At 47.9% G+C, this 24,594-nt stretch overlaps 1 protein-coding gene and 1 long non-coding RNA gene across 2 annotated transcripts; one reads left to right on the top strand and one right to left on the bottom strand.

The window, feature by feature from the left end:
* Positions 1 to 200: 200 nt before the first annotated feature.
* LOC135238213 (uncharacterized) lies at positions 201 to 3,921 on the bottom strand. Its single transcript, XR_010325045.1, has 2 exons — positions 3,760 to 3,921; positions 201 to 392 (listed from the first exon to the last, which is right to left on the bottom strand). It is a non-coding gene; the product is annotated as an uncharacterized LOC135238213 (long non-coding RNA).
* Positions 3,922 to 10,896: 6,975 nt separating this feature from the next.
* On the top strand, positions 10,897 to 24,101 carry txnrd3 (thioredoxin reductase 3). The gene is given in 16 exon segments (XM_064304492.1): positions 10,897 to 11,275; positions 12,959 to 13,019; positions 15,298 to 15,407; positions 16,797 to 16,901; positions 17,102 to 17,174; positions 17,276 to 17,395; positions 17,763 to 17,902; positions 18,370 to 18,485; positions 18,602 to 18,827; positions 19,173 to 19,265; positions 19,953 to 20,029; positions 20,721 to 20,877; positions 21,417 to 21,524; positions 21,837 to 21,932; positions 22,046 to 22,180; positions 22,761 to 24,101. Coding segments are annotated over 16 exon segments (1,797 nt in total). The 5' UTR covers positions 10,897 to 11,158; the 3' UTR covers positions 22,824 to 24,101.
* The last annotated feature ends 493 nt before the right edge of the window (positions 24,102 to 24,594 follow it).

Genomic DNA, 24,594 nt, shown 5'->3' with positions numbered 1-24,594 from the left:
GGAACCAATAGTCTTTGGGGAGATGTTGATTGAATATCACACTGTTTGATGCTAGTCTGAGCTATTTCCTGAAGTGAGGAAGCATGCAGCACAGTAAAATAGCTTGGTGCACGAGAGGCATTATTTAAAACTAATAAGCCATTATGTTTGTGTAGCAGACTGAGTGCTACCGCTCGTTTGAGAGATGAGAGAGAGACAAGTTCTTTTTCAGGACGCGACTGCGTCTTTTTATTTTCCGGCCGCCACGCGGCTTTCTGTTCGCAATACGCAAAACACAATACACAATACACAAGGTATGTTACAATTCACGGCTGACTGCCCGTCAGCTCTTCTTCCTCCTCCAGTTCTCCCCCTTCTCTCTCTGTCGAGCCGCTTTTAAACGTCCAGGCTCACTGTCGAGGTAATCAGCACATTGTCAATCAATCAAACAATTAACTATCCGTGCTGATTAATAAACCCCAACAGCCGTGGCGCAGAGTTCCGAGAGCCGCCCGCCCACTCTCTCTCTGCAGCCAACGCAAAAACCACGCCCACCTTACCACATACCCCCACCGCCCGACTTAGGCCGGGGAGCCATCCGGCCGATGACCGACCCCCCCCCACCCCCTTCGGGGCGAGAGAGGAAGTCCGCCACCACCATCTGCGCCCCCGGCCTATGAACCACCTTAAAATTAAAGGGTTGTAGAGCCAGATACCACCGGGTGATTCGCGGGTTGGTATCCTTCATGCGGTGGAGCCATTGGAGGGGAGCGTGGTCCGAACAGAGGGTGAATGGGCGACCCAGCAGGTAGTAGCGCAGGGACCCGACCGCCCACCGGATGGCGAGGCACTCCTTTTCTACCGTGCTGTACCTCGCCTCCCGCTGGGATAGTTTGCGGCTGAGGTACAGCACCGGGCGGTCGACTCCCTCCACCTGCTGGGTCAAAACAGCCCCCAGCCCTCTGTCCGATGCGTCGGTCTGCAGGATAAAGGGAAGAGAGAAATTAGGGGTGAACAAGAGCGGCTCCCCGCAGAGGGCTTCCTTTACCCTCTCAAACGCTCGCTGGCACGGCTCCGTCCACTGGACCGGATCTGAGGCACCTTTGCGAGTTAAATCAGTCAAGGGGCTGGTCAGCTGTGAAAACGCCGGAATAAACCGTCTATAGTAGCCGGCCAACCCCAAGAACCTCCTTACCTCTTTTTTCGTCTTGGGTCGTGGACAGGTCGCAATCGCCGCGGTTTTATCCACCAGAGGTCGCACCTGTCCACTTCCCAAGTGGTACCCCAAATACCGTACCTCCGCTCGGCCAATCGCACACTTCTTTGGGTTAGCCGTGAGCCCCGCCTGCCTCAAGGACTCGAGCACCGCCCCCACATGCCGCATATGCTGTGCCCAGCTGCTACTGTGGATGATAACATCATCCAGATAGGCAGCAGCATACGCAGCATGCGGACGCAGCAGCCGATCCATCAGGCGCTGGAAGGTGGCTGGGGCCCCGAATAACCCAAACGGAAGTGTTCGGAATTGGTACAAACCGTCCGGAGCGGAGAAAGCCGATTTCTCTTTGGACTTTGCAGACAAGGGAATCTGCCAATAGCCCTTAGTCAGATCCAGTGTCGAGAAAAAACGAGCCGTGCCCAGCCGATCCAGGAGTTCGTCGACCCTAGGCATAGGATAGGCATCAAAATGTGACACAGCATTCACTTTCCTATAATCCACACAGAACCGAATAGAGCCATCCGGCTTACTTACCAGCACGATGGGGCTATTCCAGGCACTGTGGGACTCCTCTATTACACCCAACTCCAGCATGGCCTTTATTTCTGCCTGCACCAATTTCTTTTTGTGCTCCGGCAGTCTATAGGGGCGGGAACGTACCGTTACTCCCGGGGGGGTGTCGATATGGTGGTGTATGAGGTTCGTGCGTCCTGGTAGGGGAGAAAACACATCCGCAAACCGTTTTTGCAACATGGCAAGGTCTGCTCTCTGACTTGGCGAGAGGTGGCTATCTGAAAGGGGTGGGGTCTGATTGATTGAATTTACTACCTCCGGCCCCAGCTCGTCCCTCTCCTGATCCACCGTTACCAGAGAAACAGCCACCACCTCTTTCCAGGCTTTTAATAAATTGAGGTGATAAATCTGTTTCGCTCCCTCTCTATCAGCACGCTCCACCTCATAGTCAACCTCCCCAACTCGTCGTGTGACCACGAAGGGCCCTTGCCACTTGGCGAGTAATTTTGTACTGGAGGTTGGAAGTAATACCAGGACTTTATCTCCCGGCGAGAATTGACGTAGTTTCGTCCCTCTATTGTAGTGCCTCTGCTGACGTTCCTGAGCCTCGAGCAAATTCTCCCGTGACAACCGACCCAGTGTATGGAGTTTTGCTCGCAGGTCCATAACGTATTGCAACTCATTTTTGCTGGGGCTTGGACCGTCCTCCCAGCTTTCTTTAACTAGGTCCAATATTCCCCGAGGTTTTCTACCGAATAACAGTTCAAAGGGAGAAAATCCCGTGGAGGCCTGGGGAACCTCCCGCACTGCAAATAACAGAGGGACTAACCACTTATCCCAATTTCGGCTATCGTCGTGAATGAACTTTCGAATCATGGACTTCAGAGTTCTATTAAACCGCTCCACAAGCCCATCTGTTTGGGGATGGTATACACTGGTTCTAATAGAGCGGACGCCCAGTAATCCGTATAGCTCATTTAGTGTACGTGACATAAACGAAGTGCCCTGATCAGTCAGAATCTCTTTCGGGATTCCGACCCGGGAGATAATTTGAAACAGAGCTTGCGCAACACTCTTAGCTGAAATATTGCGCAACGGCACTGCTTCGGGATACCGGGTCGCATAATCCACCAAGACCAACACGAAACGGTATCCCTGGGTGCTCCGTTCAAATGGCCCGATGAGGTCCATAGCAATTCGATCAAAGGGAACCTCTATTAAGGGTAGTGGGCGCAACGGCGCTTTTGGGGTGGCCGGGGGGTTCACTAATTGACATTCGGGACAGGACGCACACCACCGACGTACGTCCGCCCAAATGCCCGGCCAGTAAAACCGAGCCATTATTCGGTGTAGTGACTTATCATACCCTAAGTGCCCCGCCATGGGGTTGTAATGAGCCGCCTGGAAAACCATTTCCCGGCGGTTTCTGGGTACCAACAACTGGGTCGTTTCTTCACCGGTCTGAGCGTCACGACACACTCGATACAACCTGTCCCTAATAATAGAAAAATAAGGGTGAGAGAGTACTGCATCGGGGCGCACCTGCTGACCATCAATCCGCATCACTTGGTCATAGGCAAAGCGTAAGGTGTCGTCCCGAGACTGCTCGAGTGGGAAATCCTCCGCGGTTGGAATACAGGACCCCGGGGAGTCTCAACCGGAGGCTCGCCTGGGTCCCTCCCCGCCCCGGCCGTGTCGGACGGCCCTGCGTCACCACCGTCAACAGCACACACGTCACACTTCCCTATCGGTCGTGATCGCAACCCCAGTATGTTTCTAGAGATCTCCCTAAACCCCGCCCAATCAGTACCCAAGATTAGGGGATGCGCAAGCCGGGAGCTAACCGCAGCCTTCACCATATGCGTTTTTCCCTGGTAACAAATTTCCACGGGTACTACCGGATACTTGTGCACATCTCCATGCACACACCGAATGGAAACCCAGGGTGCCTTTACCAATGCCTCGGTTCGAACCAGGTTTTGCTGGATCAGGGACTGCATAGCCCCTGAATCCAACAGCGCCCGGTGTTCACTCCCTTGCACCCTTACCGGGATGCAGTACGCTCCCTCCTGATCGGGAGCGGAAGTGGGCGGCCCGACCACCCGGACCACCTGCCCCACTTCCATAAGTGGACAATCGCGGCGCAGGTGACCCAGCTGTCCGCACCGCCAACACCCCGGTCCGAGCGTCTGAGGCGCCCTCTGCGAGCCGGAGCCCCCGCCACTGAGCCTGGACCTGGAGAGGGAATCGGAAAAAAGGGGGGATTAGTTTGAGGCAAGGGAGGGGCAGAGCCCGGGGGACAGGGAAGGGGCCAGCACGAGGAGGGGGTCTCCTCCTAGGCGCCGGTTCCGGCCGTGCTTGCTGCTGGGCGCTGGGGTATAGCACTAGGTGGTCTTCCGCCAGGGTAACCGCCCCCTCTAGGTTGGTCGGGCGATGGCAGCGCACCCAATTGGCCGTTCCCTCCGGCAACCCTTCCAGGAACTGTTCCAGTATAACCTGCTCCACCACGCCCCCGGCGGACCGGGTCTCTGGTTGCAGCCAACGCCGGGCCATGTGGGTTAGCCTTTGGGCGTATGCGAAGGGACGGTCCTCCGCCACCAGTTTCGCCGTCCGGAACCGGCGCCGGTAATCCTCCGTGCTGCAGCCCAGTCGGTCCAGGATCGCCCTCTTCACAATCTTGTAATCCGCCCGGGCTCCGGGCGGCAGTCCATGCGCCGCCTGCTGGGCTTCCCCGGTTAAAAGGGGCAGGAGGTGTACAACCCACTCCTCGTGGGGCCACTGACACGCCTCCGCTGCCACCTCAAAACTTTCCACGAAGGCCTGGATGTCATCTTCGGCGGTCATTTTTGGTATGTGGATCCGGAGAGGGGATCGGGACGGCGGGTCCCGGGAGCTGGTTTCCCCGGCGGCAGCCAGCTGTCGCAGCGCCTGGGTCTGGAGGGAGGCTTGTGCACGCAGAGCCTCCATCTGCTCTGCGTGTACGGCCGCCTGCCGCTCCTGCATCTGGGCCATCCCCTCCAGCATCCTCGCCAGCGCTACGAGAGGCTGCGCCGTCTCGCTCCGGTTTGGGTCCATCTCTGACCTTCTCTCTCTCTCTCTTCCTGCCGTCCCCCCGCACGGGCCACCACTGTAGCAAACTGAGTGCTACCGCTCGTTTGAGAGATGAGAGAGAGACAAGTTCTTTTTCAGGACGCGACTGCGTCTTTTTATTTTCCGGCCGCCACGCGGCTTTCTGTTCACAATACACAATACACACGGTATATGTTTCAATTCACGGCTGACTGCCCGTCAGCTCTTCTTCCTCCTCCAGTTCTCCCCCTTCTCTCTCTGTCGAGCCGCTTTTAAAACGTCCAGGCTCACTGTCGAGGTAATCAGCACATTGTCAATCAATCAAACAATTAACTATCCGTGCTGATTAATAAACCCCAACAGCCGTGGCGCAGAGTTCCGAGAGCCGCCCCGCCCACTCTCTCTCTGCAGCCAACGCAAAAACCACGCCCACCTTACCACAGTTTGTTTTTGTTTTTTTTGTGCTTGTAGAAAGTGTGAGTTGGTATGCAGAATACAGGCTTTAGAGGCTGTTCCGTTTCTTTTCTAGTCACTGTGCGCCTAATCATACATTCTTACGATGGCAAGAGAAGATAAACGGAAGATGTCCTGTCAGCGTTTAACCGGGAGGATGTCTTTCAAACACTCCTCGCGCACATTCGCAGTGTTCAGGTGAGAAACCCCAGCGGATCGGATCGTGACTGTCACTACCTCCACTGCTACTGCCGAGTGACGCATGCAGACAGGGAGAAAGCCAGGCTTCACACACATTATTTAACCGTGTATGTGTTATCTTCTCGGTTCAGGAGAGGGCAGAGTTCCTGTTTGAAAGCCCATCCTGGTGTCGGGCACTCAATATGTCGACTAAATTACTTGACTCTTAAGGCACTTAGGGGTGGGAATGAAGTCCAGGAAACTCACACGGAGCAGAGGGTGGCCATTTTGTAGTTGCCTAATCATTGTTCAGCAGTGAGAATCTGACCATAACACCTGGTTCCTATCCTTCCAATGATGCGAAGGTCACTTGTATAATATCGCTTGTTAAGCTAAATCTTTTGCAGGGGACAATGGAATTTGTATAAATGAACATAATTTCATTTTCAATTTTCTCATACACAATATAGCTCATTACCAGTATTGTTTTTTTAAGCCTTCTTTGCTCATATTTATCAAGGGGGTGACTAATTTGAGGGGCGGTGTAGATTTTTGTCTGACTGTAGAACTATCAGAATTTTATTTTCACTTTTCAATTCAAATCATTCAACTAACTGAAGGGCTCCAGCTCAGCTGTACACTGTGAATGTCAAAAATTCATGAAGTGGCTTCCTGTACATCGCAAGAGATTTTTCATTCTGCTCTGCACACAGGACATGCATCCAGAAACAATTAAGGTGCCAGAAGGACAGATGTATTTGGGCTACACAGCAACCAAAGAAGAAAATATAAAACCTTGAAATGGCAAGTCTAATGCAATTGGATCATAATGCATAATTTCAAAATTGCATTTGTATAATTCCAATTAAAATAAAACGGCTAACTTTCACCTACTAGGTCTGTAGTAATTGCAGCTGCCATTGTTTTTGTGTTAACATTTACAATTACACTATACAATGACTGCTCTCACATGAAGGCTAAAATTTGTAGTTGGTTTCCCCCAGTTGTACTGTGAGATCACACTATATCTTTACTTATCTATCCATCTCTCTTGACACATATGAATTAAGCACCAGCAACAACTGATCCCGTGCTTTTCCACTCTCCTCTAAGGCCTCTGACTGCTTTTCCACCTTCCAGTTTGGGATCTGCCGTTATTTTAGCATGAACCTCAAAGGTAGCCATTCTGTGTAGTAATCAGAATGAGCCAAAATATTTGGACAATGATGGAAGAAAATAAACAAGAACAGTCTAGCTCTGAGGCTATGAGTATTCAGAATAGCATACCATTGGTTAATTATTGTGTAGGACTTTGATTCCATGGGGAAACATAAACAAATGTGTAAATAAGCAGTTCTGTTTGTACATGTAAGGAACCCGCTTTTCTCAACGTATGCAATAACAATCACGCAGCTGCACCCTTGGAGAACCACAATCTGAAATACTCAGCAAAGCAGAAACGTATAGCCAACACTGCTCTGCATTGATGGCTTAGTAGTAACACTAATTGTGATAAATAAAAAGGGAAGATGAGATTCAAAGTCCATCGAAATACAGAGGTACTGAGTCTTTCTTGTGACTTGTGACTAAAGGAAGAATCAAAACTGTCTGTGCCAATGAGAGAATTTCCTCTACTACTTAATAGATTAGGCCAGCGTGCCTTTCATCAGTTGAGTTTTATCACGTCCTCATGTTCATTTAAAAAACACTGGGATAAAAACAGGCTATAGCTGTAAATAATTATGTTAATAAATAATAAGCCACTTCTCATTCAGGAAGCTCCCACAGATCACAGCATGGGCAGGTTTTCTGACTGTACCCCCCACCTCCTTCCACCTTTTGAGTTTATTTATTTATTTATTTATCCAGCAAATGGTGAGTCCTTCCGTATCATAATTTTACAGATATAACTTTTGACCTTTCCTCTTTCCTTTACTCACTTTCTTTGGCAGTTTTATTGAATGTTTTTCCATGGGTCACCTCACTGCACCACATGTAGGCACAGGTAGCTCTGGGCAACATTGTTTCGACTGTGAACTTGGGGTGATGACCGGGGCAGTGGTAGGCGTAAAAGGATATTGGAAAGTGCAATGCCTTTTTGAAAGGTTAAAAAAGGCTGAATGTTGAGAAGTATTGTTTTTTTTTCTCCTCACCATCTGCCTTAACCTGATTGACAGCGAGGACAAAAATAGTTAATTATGCTGGGTCCAGGGTAAGGCCTTATGGCAACTGGCATCTGGAAACTGGAGTGGGAAGGCCTTCATAAGTCACTGAGAAATACAAATGGCCTTATTTTCATTTCATTACTTGCTGATGGGTGGTCGCATTTGAAAACATTGAGGAACAATTGATGATTTTAGGAAAAATTAGCCATCAGTAATCAATTTCTATGCATATTCCATGAGGATGCAGTTTCATAGCAGTAATGATTCAGCCTGTAACTTATAGTCTGGATTGTCTAATGATTAGATTGGATTGTGGGGGTGTGTGTGCAGTTTAAACCTTTATTCAGAAACTATGCATTTTTATTGGAAGTAGTTCCAGCAGCCCATTCAGCTCAGACTGTGTGCTGTGACCAAAAGTCAGAGATTGTGTGCTTTGGGAATTGTGATCTACTCTTACTTGATATGGTCGCCAGTAACAAATAGAAGTTACATTTGCAACTAACACAATTAAGGATGTAGAAACGCTCAGGCAAAGTAAAGGGCAACTAGACTGGTTCCAAATACCCTTTTCTGTCTGTGTAATATGTCCTATTTTTCTCTATTTCCTATTATCCAGAGTATGGGATTATTACCTTTCATGTTTATTACCTTCCATGTTTATATTTATTATTGGAAGATGTCAATAAGACACCTTGCCTGACAACCTGATTATAAATGGTGCTATACAACATATAGACTTATTTAACATTGATTGGTCGACTTGGATAACAGCTGTGAGAAAAGCTGTGAGTCAGCGCTCATGTCCAAAGCGGTGTGCATGAACTGCAATGGCTCTTTATTGTTCAGACAGCTCACACTTGCTCAAATCGTGTGTCGGGGAAATCTGACACCTTGTCATCCGTTATTAAGTGTAGGATGCCAAGCTTTGACTGAGAGCAGTCAAGGACATCAGGTCCGGCGCTACCAGACAAAATCATTTCATTTATTATCATCCTGAGAAGATCTCAGAAATACAGGCGATCCTGCAACCTTTTCCTCATCTCATGCATTTTGGTTATGAGAAAAGATGAAAACGGATAATCTTACCAGTTCTTCATTGTGATCCCCCGGGTGAGGAGAATGGTGGAGAGTGTAGATGTTTGTATTGATTCATAAGCTCAATGTTCCAGCTATACAGATTTGAGCCTCAGTGCCCAGCAGATAAGGATTTGGGGAAAATGCAAGGAGGCCTTTGCACAAATTAAATCGACTGAAAGTCAGAAGTGCACCAGTTTACTTCTTTGCTATTGTTTAAAAGGTTTCGGTTTTGCTGGACTTGTGTGCCTGAAACTGTAAGTCTGAACAATCACAGTCAGAAGGAATGCAGCAACCTTGATACACTATTTATTTTTCTCTTTCTATGCTGGATGCATAGCAAATTATTATGGCTACTTGCTTTTGCACCATGGACACCGCATAAAAAAGTATGTTGCACGTAAAACAATCTGGGCAAATCATTGTGGCTCCTCAGTAGATCCTGTTATCCTATTAGCATGATTTCTATCATTTTATAATAAAACCACACAACAGCCTATAATAACAAAGATGTAAAAGCATGCTGCATATGGCTGTAAAACCAGGCCAAAAAAAAAAAAAAACTTCTACAACATCAGTGGAAACTGTGTGAATTGATTGTTCAGCAGTGCAATGGCACCCTCCAGTGGATATAAACAAAAGATCAAAGATTTTCGTGCAACAAAAGGTTCCCTTTATGGTTATGACCCAGGAGAGCCTAGATGCAGTGTGTAACTCAGTACAAGAAAAACCCAGTAGAGCCCACGTACAGTGTGTACTCAGCACAAGAAAAACTCAGTAGAGACCACGTACAGTATGTACTCAGTAGAGGAAAAACCCATGAGAACTTCAGTACAGTATTTCAAGGGGGTTGTTTCTGAGAACTGAGAATAAGAGCGTCTGCCAAATGCCTGTAATGTAATGTAATGTAATTTCATTACGGATCCTATCCTAGTATCAAGTGCATGTATAATAATAATAATAATAATAATAGAGAGCCTTTCATTTGTATCAATCAGTTCTCCGGCAAGAGCATTTTTATGTTTGACAGAGTTGAATGAAATTTTAATCACACCCTTTTTTCCTCATTAGAAGAACAATAAATGGGTTTGGGAGCAGGAGATTAAATGAAAATAGCTAAACTGGTCAAATGCAAATTCAGTCCTACATTGCTGTTTTTTTTTTTTTGTTTTTTTTTATCACAGGGTCAGAAAACTGCTTGTCATGGATAAAAAATAGCTTGGCCACCAGAGACAGGTAAGAAACTGGTATCCAGGATGAAGGGGTGTGGTGGAGACAGAAGTCTTTTGCTTTTGGAGGAATTTGTAGGGCAGATAGGATGGGCATGGTCTGAGTGTCTGAGCAGGCTGCAGGCCAAATCCCCTCCATACTGTAGCCTACACTCCTTCTATCCTAAGCCTGGTGCAGCTGCAGACCGTGGTCCTTCCATCCCTCCTACTGCATCAAATCAGTTCCCTTGTTGCTGTGTCTCTGTAGGTCTCTCTTCACAATGGTGAGGTTCATGTGTAGCGGGTGTCTCTCGAGCTCAGGCAAATCTCTAACTTGTTACACGTGAGTGGTTCATCTTAGTAAAAACTACATGCAAATTTAGCTCACTTGAAAAGCTATTTGTGTCAGTAAAATGTTTGTCCAATGGCTGAAATTCCCGAGTCTCGGTAGTGCAGTTGTGCATTTTCTATCCTTTACTACTCTGAAAGTGCAACAGAAGGAAACAAGCAATACAGCAGGAAATACAGCAAAAAAAACATGAAAAGAAACCATGGTAGCCTTAAAAAATTAATGCTTGTAGGTCTTTTTTTATCCATCGGTTGTACAGTGCTGTATTTTTTAATGGATTCATGGATTTTAGCCCACAGCACTTTTTATGTATTGTAGGCTAGTTTTTAAACACATTTTATTTCTACTTAACCGAGAAGCAACTGTATTGATGCTTGAATAAAACTACGCACTTTTACTACAGTAATGCATTTCATTTCAATGTTTTGTCACCAAGTGGCGCTATGGTGCAAAAAATAATAAACTAGGTTCAGAATATTTGTAACATAGCTGTTCGAATATGTTGCCTTAATGTAATATATTGCTAAACACGGATGCAGTATGAAATAATAACATTATTGCGATAATTATTTTTTTTTTTTTTACTTTTAAAGCAACATATATTGTTCTGAGTTGCGATATTGCGATCAGGCATATTGATAGATGCCTATACGGGCTTTGTCAGGACATCTACATAGACTACAGAAGTTCTTTACTACGCAAAACATTTCGCGGGATTGGTGCCGGTGTCGTTGAAGATGGCGGGGCTAGAAGTATTTGACCTATAGCTTAGCAGCTCAGCTAAATTGGTGTGGATTCTTGCTTTTGAGCAACATTGGAACGACTACTGCGGGTGTTGTGTGGTTTTATATTTCGACTCCAATTTATACGGACAGTCAACACCGAAGACGACTCTAACGAAGAACGTACTAGTATAGTTAGCTCGTCAACGTAGGTAGTCAATTTTGCTATGCCGCCAACTGGCTGTAATTCCGGCCGGGATCAAATTAAATCCCGGATCCAGGAGCTCATCGATTCGAGCGAAGTGCTGGTATTCAGCAAAAGCTCCTGTCCATATTGCGTTAAGGTATGTGTAACCGCCTGTTCTTTCTATGTAGCTAGTTAGTTAATGGTAACTGGCTAACTTTTGCCTTCTTCCGTCGTAGCTAGCTAGCTAACATTACATTAGCTGGGTAGTTGACTTTTTGCCGCCTGTCATACTGTATGGGTAGTGTAGTGTGAAGTCACTTTAGCAAATGTGTTTGGTCGTGATGGTCTCTTGAAAATGTCTTAATTCCATCAAACAACACATCAGTAACCGCGGTACGGCAATATGATCCCACTAGATCACTATTCTTCCGTAGCGTCAGACAGGACCTTGGATGTCAAACTGTCACAGACCTCACTTGACTAGTCAGCTGAGTTTCCTGGCTTTAAACTAGCTAACTTGGTTAGCCACACTAAACAAGGAAGTTAGTGTAGCTAGTCTAGGTATTCTAAGTTAGACTTACCATTGCTCGCTATCATACTAAGCAGTGTATTTCAGATTCATCAAGGGATATTCGCTCTGGTTAGCCTGCTAACTTTAATTATAGACACAGCTAGCGTTAGCTAACTAACCAGAGTAAGATGTCCCTTAGTGTTAGTCACCGTGACACAGCTAACTTTGCTACGTTTGTTAACCTGACATGCTCCAGATTCAGTTCTGCAGCGGTGGTAGCTGTCCTCAACTTAGATTTGCAAACTTTTTTAAAAGGCACTATTAGTTTAATTTGTTGAAATAGACTTTGTAAACAAGTTTATATTTTAGAGAAGTCATGTGCTTAGCCAGCCGACTGATTTAACTCACCGGTCGAGTATTGAAAGTGCTTTTGATGTTAACACGTACACTATTTATTTTCCGAACACATTACTGTTAGTTTGAACTTGACCCTTAATGTAGCATTAGTTACCCAGAGACACCCAGTAAAAACATGTCGAATACATATTAGAATTTTTTTGGGGGGAGACTTGAGTTTTCCCAATATGTTACTGGATAACTTAGTTGCACGCTTTACTAAGCTAGTAAAGTAGGTGATTTATGAACTTCTGCACCTGCTTGTAAATGGGTCTCTTAGGTGTAGGTTTAGGACATGACGTGTAAAATGTGGGATATGAGCGGAGGGGCTGTCATACTACTGCCATTTCCGTAAAACCCACGTTTGCGTTTCGGTCTTATCCTTGTGAAACTCACAAATGAATCATTTTAATGTCTCCAATACGGCCGACTTATCAGCATAGCACGTGGAACACAACTGCTACTGTCAGTGTTGAATGCGATGTGGGGGATATTTACTTTGTAATTTTAAAGGGAAAATTAAGCTAACAACATGTTCTCAGAGTAAATGAATGTAACGTTTTACTCGAGCTCTGGGTGATTAAAGTGGGCTCATTGTAATTTTCAGATGAGGTTTGTGAAACAGGCAGGCAGATTATGTCTGGCCAGTTAGTGCTGAGGTTTATTGAGAAGCACTCCTGAGACTGAAATTGGAAGAGACTGAGAGTGTCAGTCATGTAATAATTTAAAAGCGGTATCCGTGACGGAAAGAGTTGGTTCTAGTGGAGTGCCGGGAACAAGTTAAGCAGTCAGTGTTCGATTACAGGATGTGTTTTCACATCTGAATCTTTGTATTGAATTCATTGATTCTTTGTATATCTTTAATATTTGTGTGTGTATGTATACTATACGTAGTGTGTGTGACACTGGTTTTTTCTGAATTGTTTTTTTCAGGTAAAGGATCTCTTCAGAGAGCTCAATGTTAAGTACAAGGTGGTGGAGCTGGATTTAATGGGTGAGATTCAGAAATTGTTGAAAGTGCACTCAGTTTAACACAGGACTTAATGAGGCGCACGGCCACTAAACACACTTATCAAATAATAAAAAACGCACCGTGTAATAAACTTAACATTAAGACTACTTTATGTTGCTAAAAAAAGCTGGCTTTTCTTAAGGGCTAATGTTCAGTGTTTAATGATACAAACAGTACCAAAACAAAATAGGTATTTTTATGTTTGTGTATGCATGGGAATATGCAAAGTTATGCATATATGTAATTTATGTTTGCAATATACAATGTTTGCAATACACACAAACACACATGGACATGCTAAACAGATGTCTATGTACAGAGTTGTACATCACCGAATGGAATACAAGTACAATCTCTGTTACTTCTTCACCAGAATTTTTGATTTATTGGAACAGGATTCCAAGCTGTGTTATAGCTAAATGTTCCCTGCTGTACACTGGGCTGAATGGCACTGCACTTTGAGCCTCAGCCCGTGTTTCCAGCCAGTGTGCACATACATGTTATTCAGTGCTTGGGGTATATTATATATTTGCCTCTGGGTGTTGAAGTGATGTCTTGTCTGCAGGTAGTGCTTCTATGTTTAAGACTTTTTTTTGTTTTCTTTTGCTGTAGGGAGAGTCTCCACATATTGAGTCTCTCCTGTCGCTTTCCTTTTCCTAATCAGAAGTCATGTGACCTTACAACACATGTCCTTGAACACACCGAAGAAGGCGAAACGTGCGTGTTTCATCTAAACTCCATTTAGCCTCAAACATTGTGAAGAGGTCAACTATCTGAGTACGGGTTCCCCCACTCTTAAAGAAGGCTGTCCACTTGCAGTGGTTTTAAAATGCCGAGCTTCTTAAAACATAGCGAGCATTGTCCCGCCGCTAGCCGTTATGTGGGCAATGAATTGCATTAAGCGTGTTTGTGTTCCTCCCGTTTCAGAGAGCGCTTCCTGCAGTCTCTGTACTCGGTGAAATGTAATTTGAGAGGCGGACGGTTTTCATCACTTCCCGTCCGCTAATCTATCATAATAGGGCCCCGTCTGGTTCGCTGAAATATGAGGCACTGGCCCATCTCTCTTGTGCGAGAGACAAGAAATGAATACATTTTGCTGTGTCATTCTCCATTTCAGTCAATGGTTGGGGGTGAACGCTGTTCTGAAGGGGGAGAGGGAAGCCAGAAGAAATGAGTGTATCTGAGGTGAATAGAGTATCTGAGGTGTGGTGGCTGAGGGGTGCTGTGCAGGATTTATTTTCTCCTTGTACATGGCAGACGTCCACTTGCGAAAGCAGCTCTTTCCGTTCCAGCACATCCTCTTCCTTTTGCCTCCGTCGGAGGTTTTCAGACCCTCTCGGAAGGCCGACCCGGGGCCCGTCTTAGTGTTTGCTGCTTTGCGGCCTGTGGTCGGTAAGGCGGCCTGGCCTGCGGTGGCGGGGGGCCGTATCTCTGTAGCCGAGGCAGTAATGTTCCAGGTGGCAGGACGCTGTCGTTCCACGCTGCCACAGAAGCTGCTGAGTCACCGCTAGCTGTCTGGCTGCGTTCCACCCCCCCCCCCCCCCACCCGATCGCTCGCTCGCTCGCCTGCTCTCTCCCTAATCTCTCTGTCTCATCTCGTAGTCGCTCGTATGCATATATAAGATGTGTTCTTGGCACAGTGCGTGCTTCGCTCTGGCCAGTAGAGCTTGTTTAATAGCGGCTATAGCAATTCAGCACTTGTCAGCGGTGCCTTTACATTTTAGAAGGGTTTTGATAAGGGCTTATTAAGTAATACCATTACCAAATTCAGGGATCACGCGTTTGCATGCATGTCATTTCTCATTGGGGTTATTTTTTTGCAGATGGACTTAATTAGATTTGCATACTGTTTGGAAGCGCAGTGCAGCGATCTGATTGGCTGATCTGAGGAGCAGCTCGCTATAATACTCTCTCCCTTGCTTGGCCCTCTGTTAGTCAAGAGCCAGTGCAGCCAGTGCAAAGGAAAGAAATTTTGCACAGCTTTGTTTTTCAGGATTAAGACGGCAGTTGACATTTCTATCCACCCCGCGCCAGCCCTCACCTGATGTCTGGGCCCCACCCTGTCTCATGTTAACTTGTTTTTCTGTATACGCCTGTAATGTCTTGTCTTGCGCCCTTCATTTCCTGTAAGAAAGTATTATCTGATCACATGCCAGGTAATTTAGTCAAGGTTTGGCAGACGCTCTTCGTCGAAAGGGGGATAAAATTGGATTAACTGCGATTGTTTGGAACTGAGCAAGGCCTTCCTGTACTCTTTCAGATGATGGCTCTGGCTACCAGGACATGCTGCTCGAAATGACCGGGCAGAAAACCGTCCCCAATGTCTTCATCAACAAGACCCATGTCGGCGGGTGTGACAAGACGATGCAGGTACAGCTGCGGTCAAAGGCCTTGAGCCCTGTGTGTGCATTTGTCCGGCACAGTCGCTGTGTGTAACTGCAGCTATTGCTAAATGACCGCAGCCATTGCTAAAGAAAGGAAATTGCTTCCACACTTTTATGGTAATGAGGCTCCTGTCTTATGTAACGTATCTGAGTGCCATCAGGGAAGTTTTTCATCCGAAGATTCTGCAGAATGCTGTAGACCAGTCGATCAGGTGTCACGCTAGTGTTCGTCATAGATTTGGCGTTAGGTTACGGAGTTGAATCTACTGCAATCAAACGACGTCAAGCAAGACCGATGCTGGCAGATAGCTGACCGCGAACGATCGCTGGAGGCTAACAAACTCAGCCGTCAGCACGGTTACCTGTTCCGCCTTCGCTACACTCATTACGGCTAGCGGGACGCTAAACGCGTGGAGGCATCAGATGACCGAGTCTGAAAGGATGATTGTAATTCTGAAATAATACGGGGCTTATTAGTGATTGTGGGGGGGGGGGGGGTATTGAGTGCCTGAGCTGTGCTGGGGAGATGGGGCCGCTGGGGCTCTTTGGCCCTGCAGGGCCGCACACCAGTACTCATTTGCATGAAAATGGCGGACTGTTAATGGGGCGTCCCTCAGATGTGAAGCCCTCTCCTCTGATCAGCCTCTCATCAAGGCTGCGCCCGCGCGGCTCATCCAGGGCTCTCTCAGGAAATGAGCCCAATTCACCAGCCTGTCCGTGATCCTTCAAAGCAGCGCTCAGACTGCAGACATGTTAGATCACCGAGTCTTTGTGGCCCATTGATGCATTAATTATATTTAAGAATATGCATCGAGGTGCATTTATTTATTTATTTTATACTGACTAGTTATGCCAGATTGGCTCGCATCCCTTTCATTGATTTCCGTATCCCAGTACGTCACACGGTGAACCACCAAAACAGCAGTTTTTCTGGCACAAACTTTGGATACAACTTACATCCTCAGTGTTTTTACATTTATTTAAATCTGCTCTTGTGCTCTACCTAATCTGCGAGCCCTGAACAGAACGAGGACATGTCCCTCCTGGGCTTGGACAGAACCCACTTCCTCACTCAGCTGCAGTACTGGCTGTGAAAAAATCAATTAAAATAAAGTAAAATCAGCTCGGCTGGGTTTCTTTTCCAGTCAGTTTGAATTTGCGTGAAGTGGCTGTTGTGGGGAGGCTGTAGAGCCTTCTGCAGAATTCCCCTCCCCTCCACCTGCCGGTCCTATATCTCACAGGGCTGTGAGTGTTTCTCTAACCCTTGCACACACAGACCGGTCCAATTTTTCATCAGACCTCCCTACAGTAACTGAATGAAATCGGAGACCACAGCTGCGGTCACGGTCACCCAACACTCTGGCTCTTTTGGCAGGCCCACCAGGACGGCCTCCTGCAGCAGCTGCTGGGCGGCGGCGAGGCCTACGACTACGACCTCATCGTGATCGGCGGCGGCTCGGGGGGCCTGGCCTGCTCGAAGGTGAGCGACGCGCACGCTCGGCCCCGCCCTGCTTCCCGTCTGACACATTAAAGCCGCACAAACACGCCTTCACAATGGTGTGGTTATGTTAGTCACTGGTGTAGAGTATTTCAAAGTTCAAAAGTTTCTCACATAGAGCTTTAAAAGGCTGTTGTCTAAGATGCCCGGGCCTCTCATCAACCTAACGTTGGGCTCCACAGGAAGCATCGTTGCTGGGGAAGAAAGTGATGGTGCTGGACTACGTGGTCCCCACGCCCAAAGGAACCACCTGGGGTAAGTCCCGACCCGCACTGCCACGGCTCCCAAAACCAGGGGCCATCCGTCCCGTCCCGTCCCGTCCGATGCGTCTGACGTGCGAGCTCTCTCCCCCGCAGGTCTGGGGGGCACGTGTGTCAACGTGGGCTGCATCCCCAAGAAGCTCATGCACCAGACCGCCCTGCTGGGAACGGCGCTGCAGGACGCCCGCAGCTTCGGCTGGGAGTTCGACGAGAACGGTGAGTCCCGCTGCCCGTGGACAGAGTGCATTATGGGAGCTAATGCGAGATTCTCCGGTTACTCAGCTGTTGCAGTGGTAAAAATCTCTGATGTAAAGTAGAAGTGTCGTTCATAAATATTTGTGAACTGGAAGCATCCATTTTGGTAAGTATTTTGTGAATATTATATGGTCCTTAAAAATTGTGCATGTGGTACTAGTACTTCTCACTTACTTTGCTTTATTAAATTTTTATGTTATCTCCTAAGTGTGCTGTTTAGTCTCCTTAGTTGCTCTGAAGCCAGAGACAGTCCTTATGTTTATTAGTTAGGACTTGCGCGGCTCCTAATAAGTTGGCCAGGCTGAGCGGTACTCTTGCTCGATTGCAGTGAAGCACAACTGGGAGACGATGAAGACGGCGGTGAACAACTACATCGGCTCCCTCAACTGGGGGTACAGGGTCCAGCTCCGCGAGAAGAGCGTCAACTACGTCAACTCCTTCGCCGAGTTCGTCGAGCCGCACAGATAGGTGACCCCGGGCCTTCAGCTCTCAGGCTGGGGGAGTGGGATCGCAGCATGCCGATAGCTGTGTAACTACCGAGAGATTGCACCAAATCTTGATCACTTTGTGATGGGATCATTGATCACTCTGCGCCTTCAGCTGAAAGTCCTGCTTGCTATGGATTCTCTTATAATGCAAATACCATAGAAACGCTTAAGTTTTGCATTGAACAGAGCTGGAAAAGTGGTTGTCCGAGCAACACCTGGCTGCCATAAATTGACATGCCCAATTTATAGTTTCCCAACTTTCTCATGTAATAAAGCATAAGAATTCTGTAAGATTGAACCCTTGGAAAAGACTCTGTAAAGAGTAAGGGTTGAGTGGATTAACGTAAGGGCGAAGTTCTCTATACTTGCAGGATTGGAGAACCATTGTGTACTGGGAGCGGTAATTGGGGCGATTGTGTAACCATGCCGCTGCTTGCGTTTCCATAGGCGACAAACAAGCGAGGCAAAGAGACTTTCCACACGGCAGCCAAGTTTGTCCTGGCGACAGGGGAGCGCCCGCGCTACCTGGGCATCCCCGGGGATCGGGAGCTGTGCATCACCAGGTGTGTGTTTGCGTGTGTGTGTTCATTAATATTTCCCCCTGGAGTAAGTACTGTAGGGAAGTGAATGGCTGCCCGCTGTATACCCCTCAGCTGACCGTGCCCCCCTCTCCTCCCAGCGATGACCTGTTCTCCCTGCCCTACTGCCCCGGTAAGACCCTGGTGATCGGCGCGTCCTACGTGGCGCTGGAGTGCGCCGGCTTCCTGGCGGGGCTGGGCCTGGACGTGACGGTCATGGTGCGGTCCATCCTGCTCCGCGGCTTCGACCAGGACATGGCCAACCGCGCCGGGGAGCACATGGAGGCGCACGGGGTCACGTTCGTCCGCAAGTTCGTCCCCACCAGCGTAAGCGGCTCGCCCGGCGGTTTGTCTCATTCATTTAGCAAGCGTGTAGCTCCAGCTTTTGGTCAAATGTGCTTGAGATGTTTTTGTAGGACACATCTGAATAATTTGTGCCTCTCAAAAAAAAGTTGGCCAATCCCTGCTTTAGTAAAACATGCTTTTGGATCCATAGGCCATTTGCAAATTTGGCAGCAGTTCACGTAATCCATTAAAGACCTGGCCTGGTTTTGGTGAAGCTTTTCACTGGAGTAACTCATATTGAGCTATATCTGTCCAGCGAGATGCGACTAGCGTAGCGTGCATTGAAGCCCGTTAGCAGGGCTAACGGTGAGCTGGTTCTTCTGTCAGGTGGAGGAGCTGGAGAAGGGCACGCCTGGGCGGCTGAAGGTCACTGCCAAGTCCACCGAGTCGGACGAGGTCTTCGAGGGCGAGTACAACACGGTGAGCGGCCCGTCCTTTACCACTCTGGAGTGAAGCACTCCCAGGAGCCGGCTAGGGAGCGCGGTGACCTGGCTAAGCTGGTACACCTGGCAGCAGAGGCGTAGTCCTTCTTAATTCATGTGACACGGGGATTTTTACCGTGACACGGGGATATCAGATCAAAAAATGTGCTTTGTATTCTTTGTTAAACAATACTATATTGTTTAATACTGTTATGTAATACCTATCATCTGATTACTTTCATTTATTTATTTTTTTTATCGCGTTGGAGCTTGCATAAAATGCCACGTTGTCTGTATTTTGTCTTCACTCAAGAAGCAAGAGGGCAGGCTAATTGGATCTGAGCCCTCATTGTTACTCACTGTAATACGATGCCTTTGAGGAAGAGGAACAAATGAGGGCAGAATTAAGATAACACTGTGCAAGGCAAGAGCATTTATCTTGGCACTTCCTCAAAACAAAAAGAAAAGACGGCGCTGTAATTTGCTGATTTAAATCACAACTTGTGAGTGAAAAGGCTGTCAAGCTAGGCTAATAACTGACACAAGCTAGTCTAAAAACTGTCACGAACTTGGCTAAAAACTGTAACAAACTAGGCTGAAATCTGCCCAAGCTAGGCTGAAAACTGTCACAGGTTTGGCTAGGATAAGGTCTAAACAATCGGCCTGTCTTGTCCTGTCCTTGCAGGTCCTTATAGCCGTGGGCCGGGACGCCTGCACGGGGACCATCGGCCTGGACAAAGTGGGAGTCGAAGTGAACAAGAAGTGCGTGCCCCTCTCCCCTCTCCCTCCTTCCCCCTCTCCTCTCCCCTCCCCTCCCCTCTCCCATGCTCTGGGCATGCCTGCGCCTTTAAGAGCTTCCTACGATCACCATGATTCAGCAGTCCTGGCACTCAGCTGTGACAGCAGGGCGCTGGGGCGTGGGGGGGAGGGCACTGAAGTGGCCAGTTGTCATGGCGAGCAGCAGGGCGCGGTGTAAATAAATCTGGGTGGGGGTTTTGAGTTTCGGGTGTAAGTCCCCCCGGCACCAGGCAGCATGCTGGTGGGGGGTAGGATTTGTAAGACAGCGGTGGAAGCTGGAACATGTGAGGGAGTGAGGGCTGTGTTTCTGTGTGCGGCTGCATGCCTCTGTGTATGTAAAGACCTGTGCAGATTGGCCTGATCCCTGCTGTGTTTCCCGCTGCTCTGCACTCTGCCTTACGGTTTGCTAGCGCACGGCTAATAGTGTCCCTAGCAGCCGCAGCCCCTAAGCCCCATTCACTCCTTCACCTTTCGGTAATTCATTTCTCAGAAAGGAAGGACATCCAACACTAGAATTTAGCGAGAGGGTCATTTCCGTTAGGCGGAATAAGCAGAAAGACGAGGGTGGCATGACTCTCGCGTTCGTAGCCTGTAGTTCATGACCGGGTCGCGCTAACCCCCCCCCCTCCCCCCCCCTCGTGTTTGTGGTTGCCAGGAACGGGAAGATCCCCGTGAACGACGAGGAGCAGACCAACGTGCCGCACATCTACGCCATCGGGGACATCCTGCAGGGGAAGTGGGAGCTGACGCCGGTGGCCATCCAGGCCGGCAAGCTCCTGGCCCGCAGGCTGTTCGGAGGAGCCACGCTGAAGGTGAGGGCTTCCCCAAGGGGGAGGAGAGGGGGTCGCTCCCATAAATTGCATTACACCCAATAGTGCTGTCACTGTAAATTGGAAATATTCATGGAATGTTTTATTCTTGCAAATAGCTGTGTTGTATGTGTTGTATAGATTTGTGACATGTAAACCACAAAGAAATCGCAGCTTTGACATGCTTCCAAGCATCAGCGTGCTTAATAGGTGTATCACAGCCTGTAGCAGGTGTTTGATTACAATGTCAAACATCTGTTTTACTGATGTCGGGGGGTGGGGGTGGGGTTAGGATTAGGGTCATTTTAAGGACCACTTCTTGAAAGAAGGGAGTGTTGGGCTTCTGGCTGAAAAAAGACCATAGAAGAGGGTATTGTTGTTAATATATACAGACAGAATTGGTAGTTCTGGTTTGCTTTTGATGCATCGATGCTGGTAGTTTCATTTGTCCTTTTTCAACTCAATTTTGAGAAAATTTTGACGTTGAGGGTAAGGACTGACAGCTGAACTTTGTGTGTCTGTGTGTGTGCGTGTGCGTGCAGTGCGATTACGTGAACGTGCCCACCACCGTGTTCACGCCGCTGGAGTACGGCTGCTGCGGGCTGTCGGAGGAGAAGGCCCTGGAGATGTACGGCCAGGACAACATCGAGGTAAAGAGCTTCGCTAACACTGCTGCACTTCATCGGGATGTGTGTTCCTATTGATTGTGGTTCTCAGTGTAAACGTGTGTTCACGGGTGGAAACGACTTCCCCAGCGCACAGCATTGTGGGCCGACCCAGGTTTTCATCCAAGCTTTGTCGGGCCCTTTGTGGCTTCCTCGCAGCACTTGCTTATCGGGTGATATTTTGCTATTAAAGCCCGTTAGCGACTGAGCTGCTGTGCGCTGGGGGTGTTTCCAGCCTTGTCGGACACGGCGTCGGTGTGTTTCGTGCTAACGCGCGGCATGTTTCCCACTACGCAGGTGTACCACAGCCTGTTCTGGCCTCTGGAGTTCACTGTGCCCGGCAGGGACAACAACCGATGCTACGCCAAGATCATCTGTAACAAACTGGACAGCGTAAGTACACCCCGACAGCTGGTCTGTGCGTCCGTCTGCTTCACGTGTGGTACGGAGCGTACGTGCTACCGCACGGGGTCTGTAAGTCTTGCCTCCCCCTCTCCCCCCCGCAGGACCGCGTGGTCGGGTTCCACTACCTGGGCCCCAACGCCGGTGAGGTAACGCAGGGCTACGGGGCGGCCATGAAGTGCGGCATGACCAAGGAGCAGCTGAGCAGCACCATCGGCATCCACCCCACCTGCGCCGAGGTGAGCGAACGGGCCGCTGGGTCACGCCGCCATCTTCAGACCCGTCGCTACCTGCGTCTGTTACCAGCACCAGTGAGACTGGCGCCTGTGAGCTCTGCTCCCAGAACGCTGGAGAAAGACCCCGTGACCTTGCGCTTGCCCTGCGGTTTGCAAAGCCAAGCCGCCACTGAGGCTGATGAGCTCGGCCGTGGTCAGGAACAAACAACAGGAGGCCATCATTGGGTTACAGAAGCGTGTTAAATTGCAGCGTGCAGCTGGAACGTGTTTACATCACGCAGCTGGCAGCGCTGCAGTCTCGTTACGCCATCGTCCTGCCTTTGGGGCCGTTTGAGTATGTCTAGAAAGAATATGTCTGCTAAAGCAAATTTACGAATCTGTGGTGTGAACTAATGGACGACGGTACCATATGAATCTTTACGTTATGATGACTTGAGTTTAATTATTTTTACGTTTTTAATGAATTTTAAAAAAAATTATTTTATGAGAATTGAAAAAATCTGCAGTGTGTGTTTGGAGATGGTGTTCAGTTGCGGGGGGTAACAAAACAGAAGAAGCATTGACTGATGTTTCTCCCTGGCAGATCTACACCACGATGGAGGTGACTAAGAGTTCGGGCGGTGACATCACCCAGGCCGGCTGCTGAGGTTAAACCCTGCTGCTTTAACGGGCTGTCCTGTCCTGTGTAGATCCCCCTGCCCCCTCCGCCCCTCCCTCGGGTCCGGCCCCCTTCCGAGTCTGCGCTCTAAGTGACTGATTCTCAGGTAAATCGAACATCGTACGAAACGAACCCGCGGAGGAAGCGGTCAAACGAGACACAGAAGAGCTGAACGTACTGAGCGCACATGCACTTTTGGGGCCCGGACGCAGAGAGAGAGAGAGACCGGAGACCGGGGCAGCGTGCAGGACAGCCTGTTAAACGGCGGGGTTACTCTGCTGAACTCTTTGCCCCCCCGTCCCGCTCGGAAATGCGCCACTCTCGGCGCCGTTTGACGTCCTGGCTCGTAACCCAGCCACTGCGGTGGGCCAGGACCGATGTCCCCCCTGAGCGGGCCGCGGGGCACACACACCACTTCGTCCAACTCCCAGTTCTACCTACCCCTCCCTCTCCCTTATCATGAGACACAGCTGTGGGGTTGACTAGGATTAGATTCAGTGTTAACGACACTCAGAATATTCACCTGGGGCTGTGCAGGCCCTGCCGTCGGTAGAAGTGGAAGTGCTTCTTGTTCCTTTGTTTGTTTTCTTTCCCCCCAAAGGTGTGTACAGTTTTATTTACTCAAGATCAGATTAGCCATGAGTGAACATTCCAGACATGCGTCTATGTTGCTTTTGTTATTTTGTGTGTACAAGTCATTAAAAATTTCCCACGCTGCAGAAGTTGTCTTTCAATACTGCTGGCATGTCATCAACCTCAGATAATCTCATAAGCACTTCCCTCTACCACCTTCTACCAAAGCGTTGACCAAAAGGTGTACGAGCATAGAAACCCACAGAAAATGTGTGACGTGTGTTGAATGCAACTCGACATACAGCTGAAAAGATTAAAACTCATTCTTTTGTTCATTTTCCATGCAAATCTACCAGACTTGTGCTGCTTTCCCAATTTCGTCATCATTAAAGTTTGGTTCTGTCAATAAAATACTGAGAATAGTATGAATGTGTCTTTTTAAAACATTTTCATTCAAAGAAAAAAATAATGCTTATTTGTATGGACCTGATTTACTGTTGCTGTTTATTTTCGTTTTGGGTTATGCATAGAGTATGTTATATGTACCTGTTATTATAGAACTGAATTGTAAAGATGCTAAGTAAATTCGCACTGTGCTCTCTTAGAGCAGTGAGCCAGTCAGATGTATAGATACCATTTTCCTGGCATTGTTTGCAGAGCAAGTCTCTTACTGAAATAAAAAAGCAAACCAAACATATAGGCCTCAGTTATGTTTTATTTATTCATAGAATTTTTTTCAGTGTAATATTTCATCATGTAAGATATTCACAAAATTTTATTGACTGGGTAACATATCCCTGAGTTTGTCGCAAGTTACTTTCTCTGTCCATGATACTGCCATTCTCAGCTCATTCTCTCCCCAAAAAAAAATTTAAAAATGTATATATACAGTATATGTGTGTGTGTGTATATATCGGCCTCTCATATGTTTAATTTATGCATGTGAATTTATATTTATTCACATGTCAGATATTCAAGAAATTCAATAGTCTCAAATAGCGTATCCTGGAGTTCCAGTTTTACGAGTTGCACAACTTCCTCTCATTAACAAGAGCTTCAAGTGTTCCGCGATGTTGCCCTCCCACCCAACTCCTCGGTTACGCAGCATGTTTTATCGCTGTGTAACGTTTTGTTAAATATTAATTTAAAATCCACTGACCTCGAAACTTCTGGGTGTGGTATGGCA

This window comes from Anguilla rostrata, chromosome 13 (assembly GCF_018555375.3).
Source record: "Anguilla rostrata isolate EN2019 chromosome 13, ASM1855537v3, whole genome shotgun sequence".
Classification (NCBI taxonomy): domain Eukaryota; kingdom Metazoa; phylum Chordata; class Actinopteri; order Anguilliformes; family Anguillidae; genus Anguilla; species Anguilla rostrata.
This window is presented reverse-complemented; position numbering and strand designations above follow the sequence as displayed.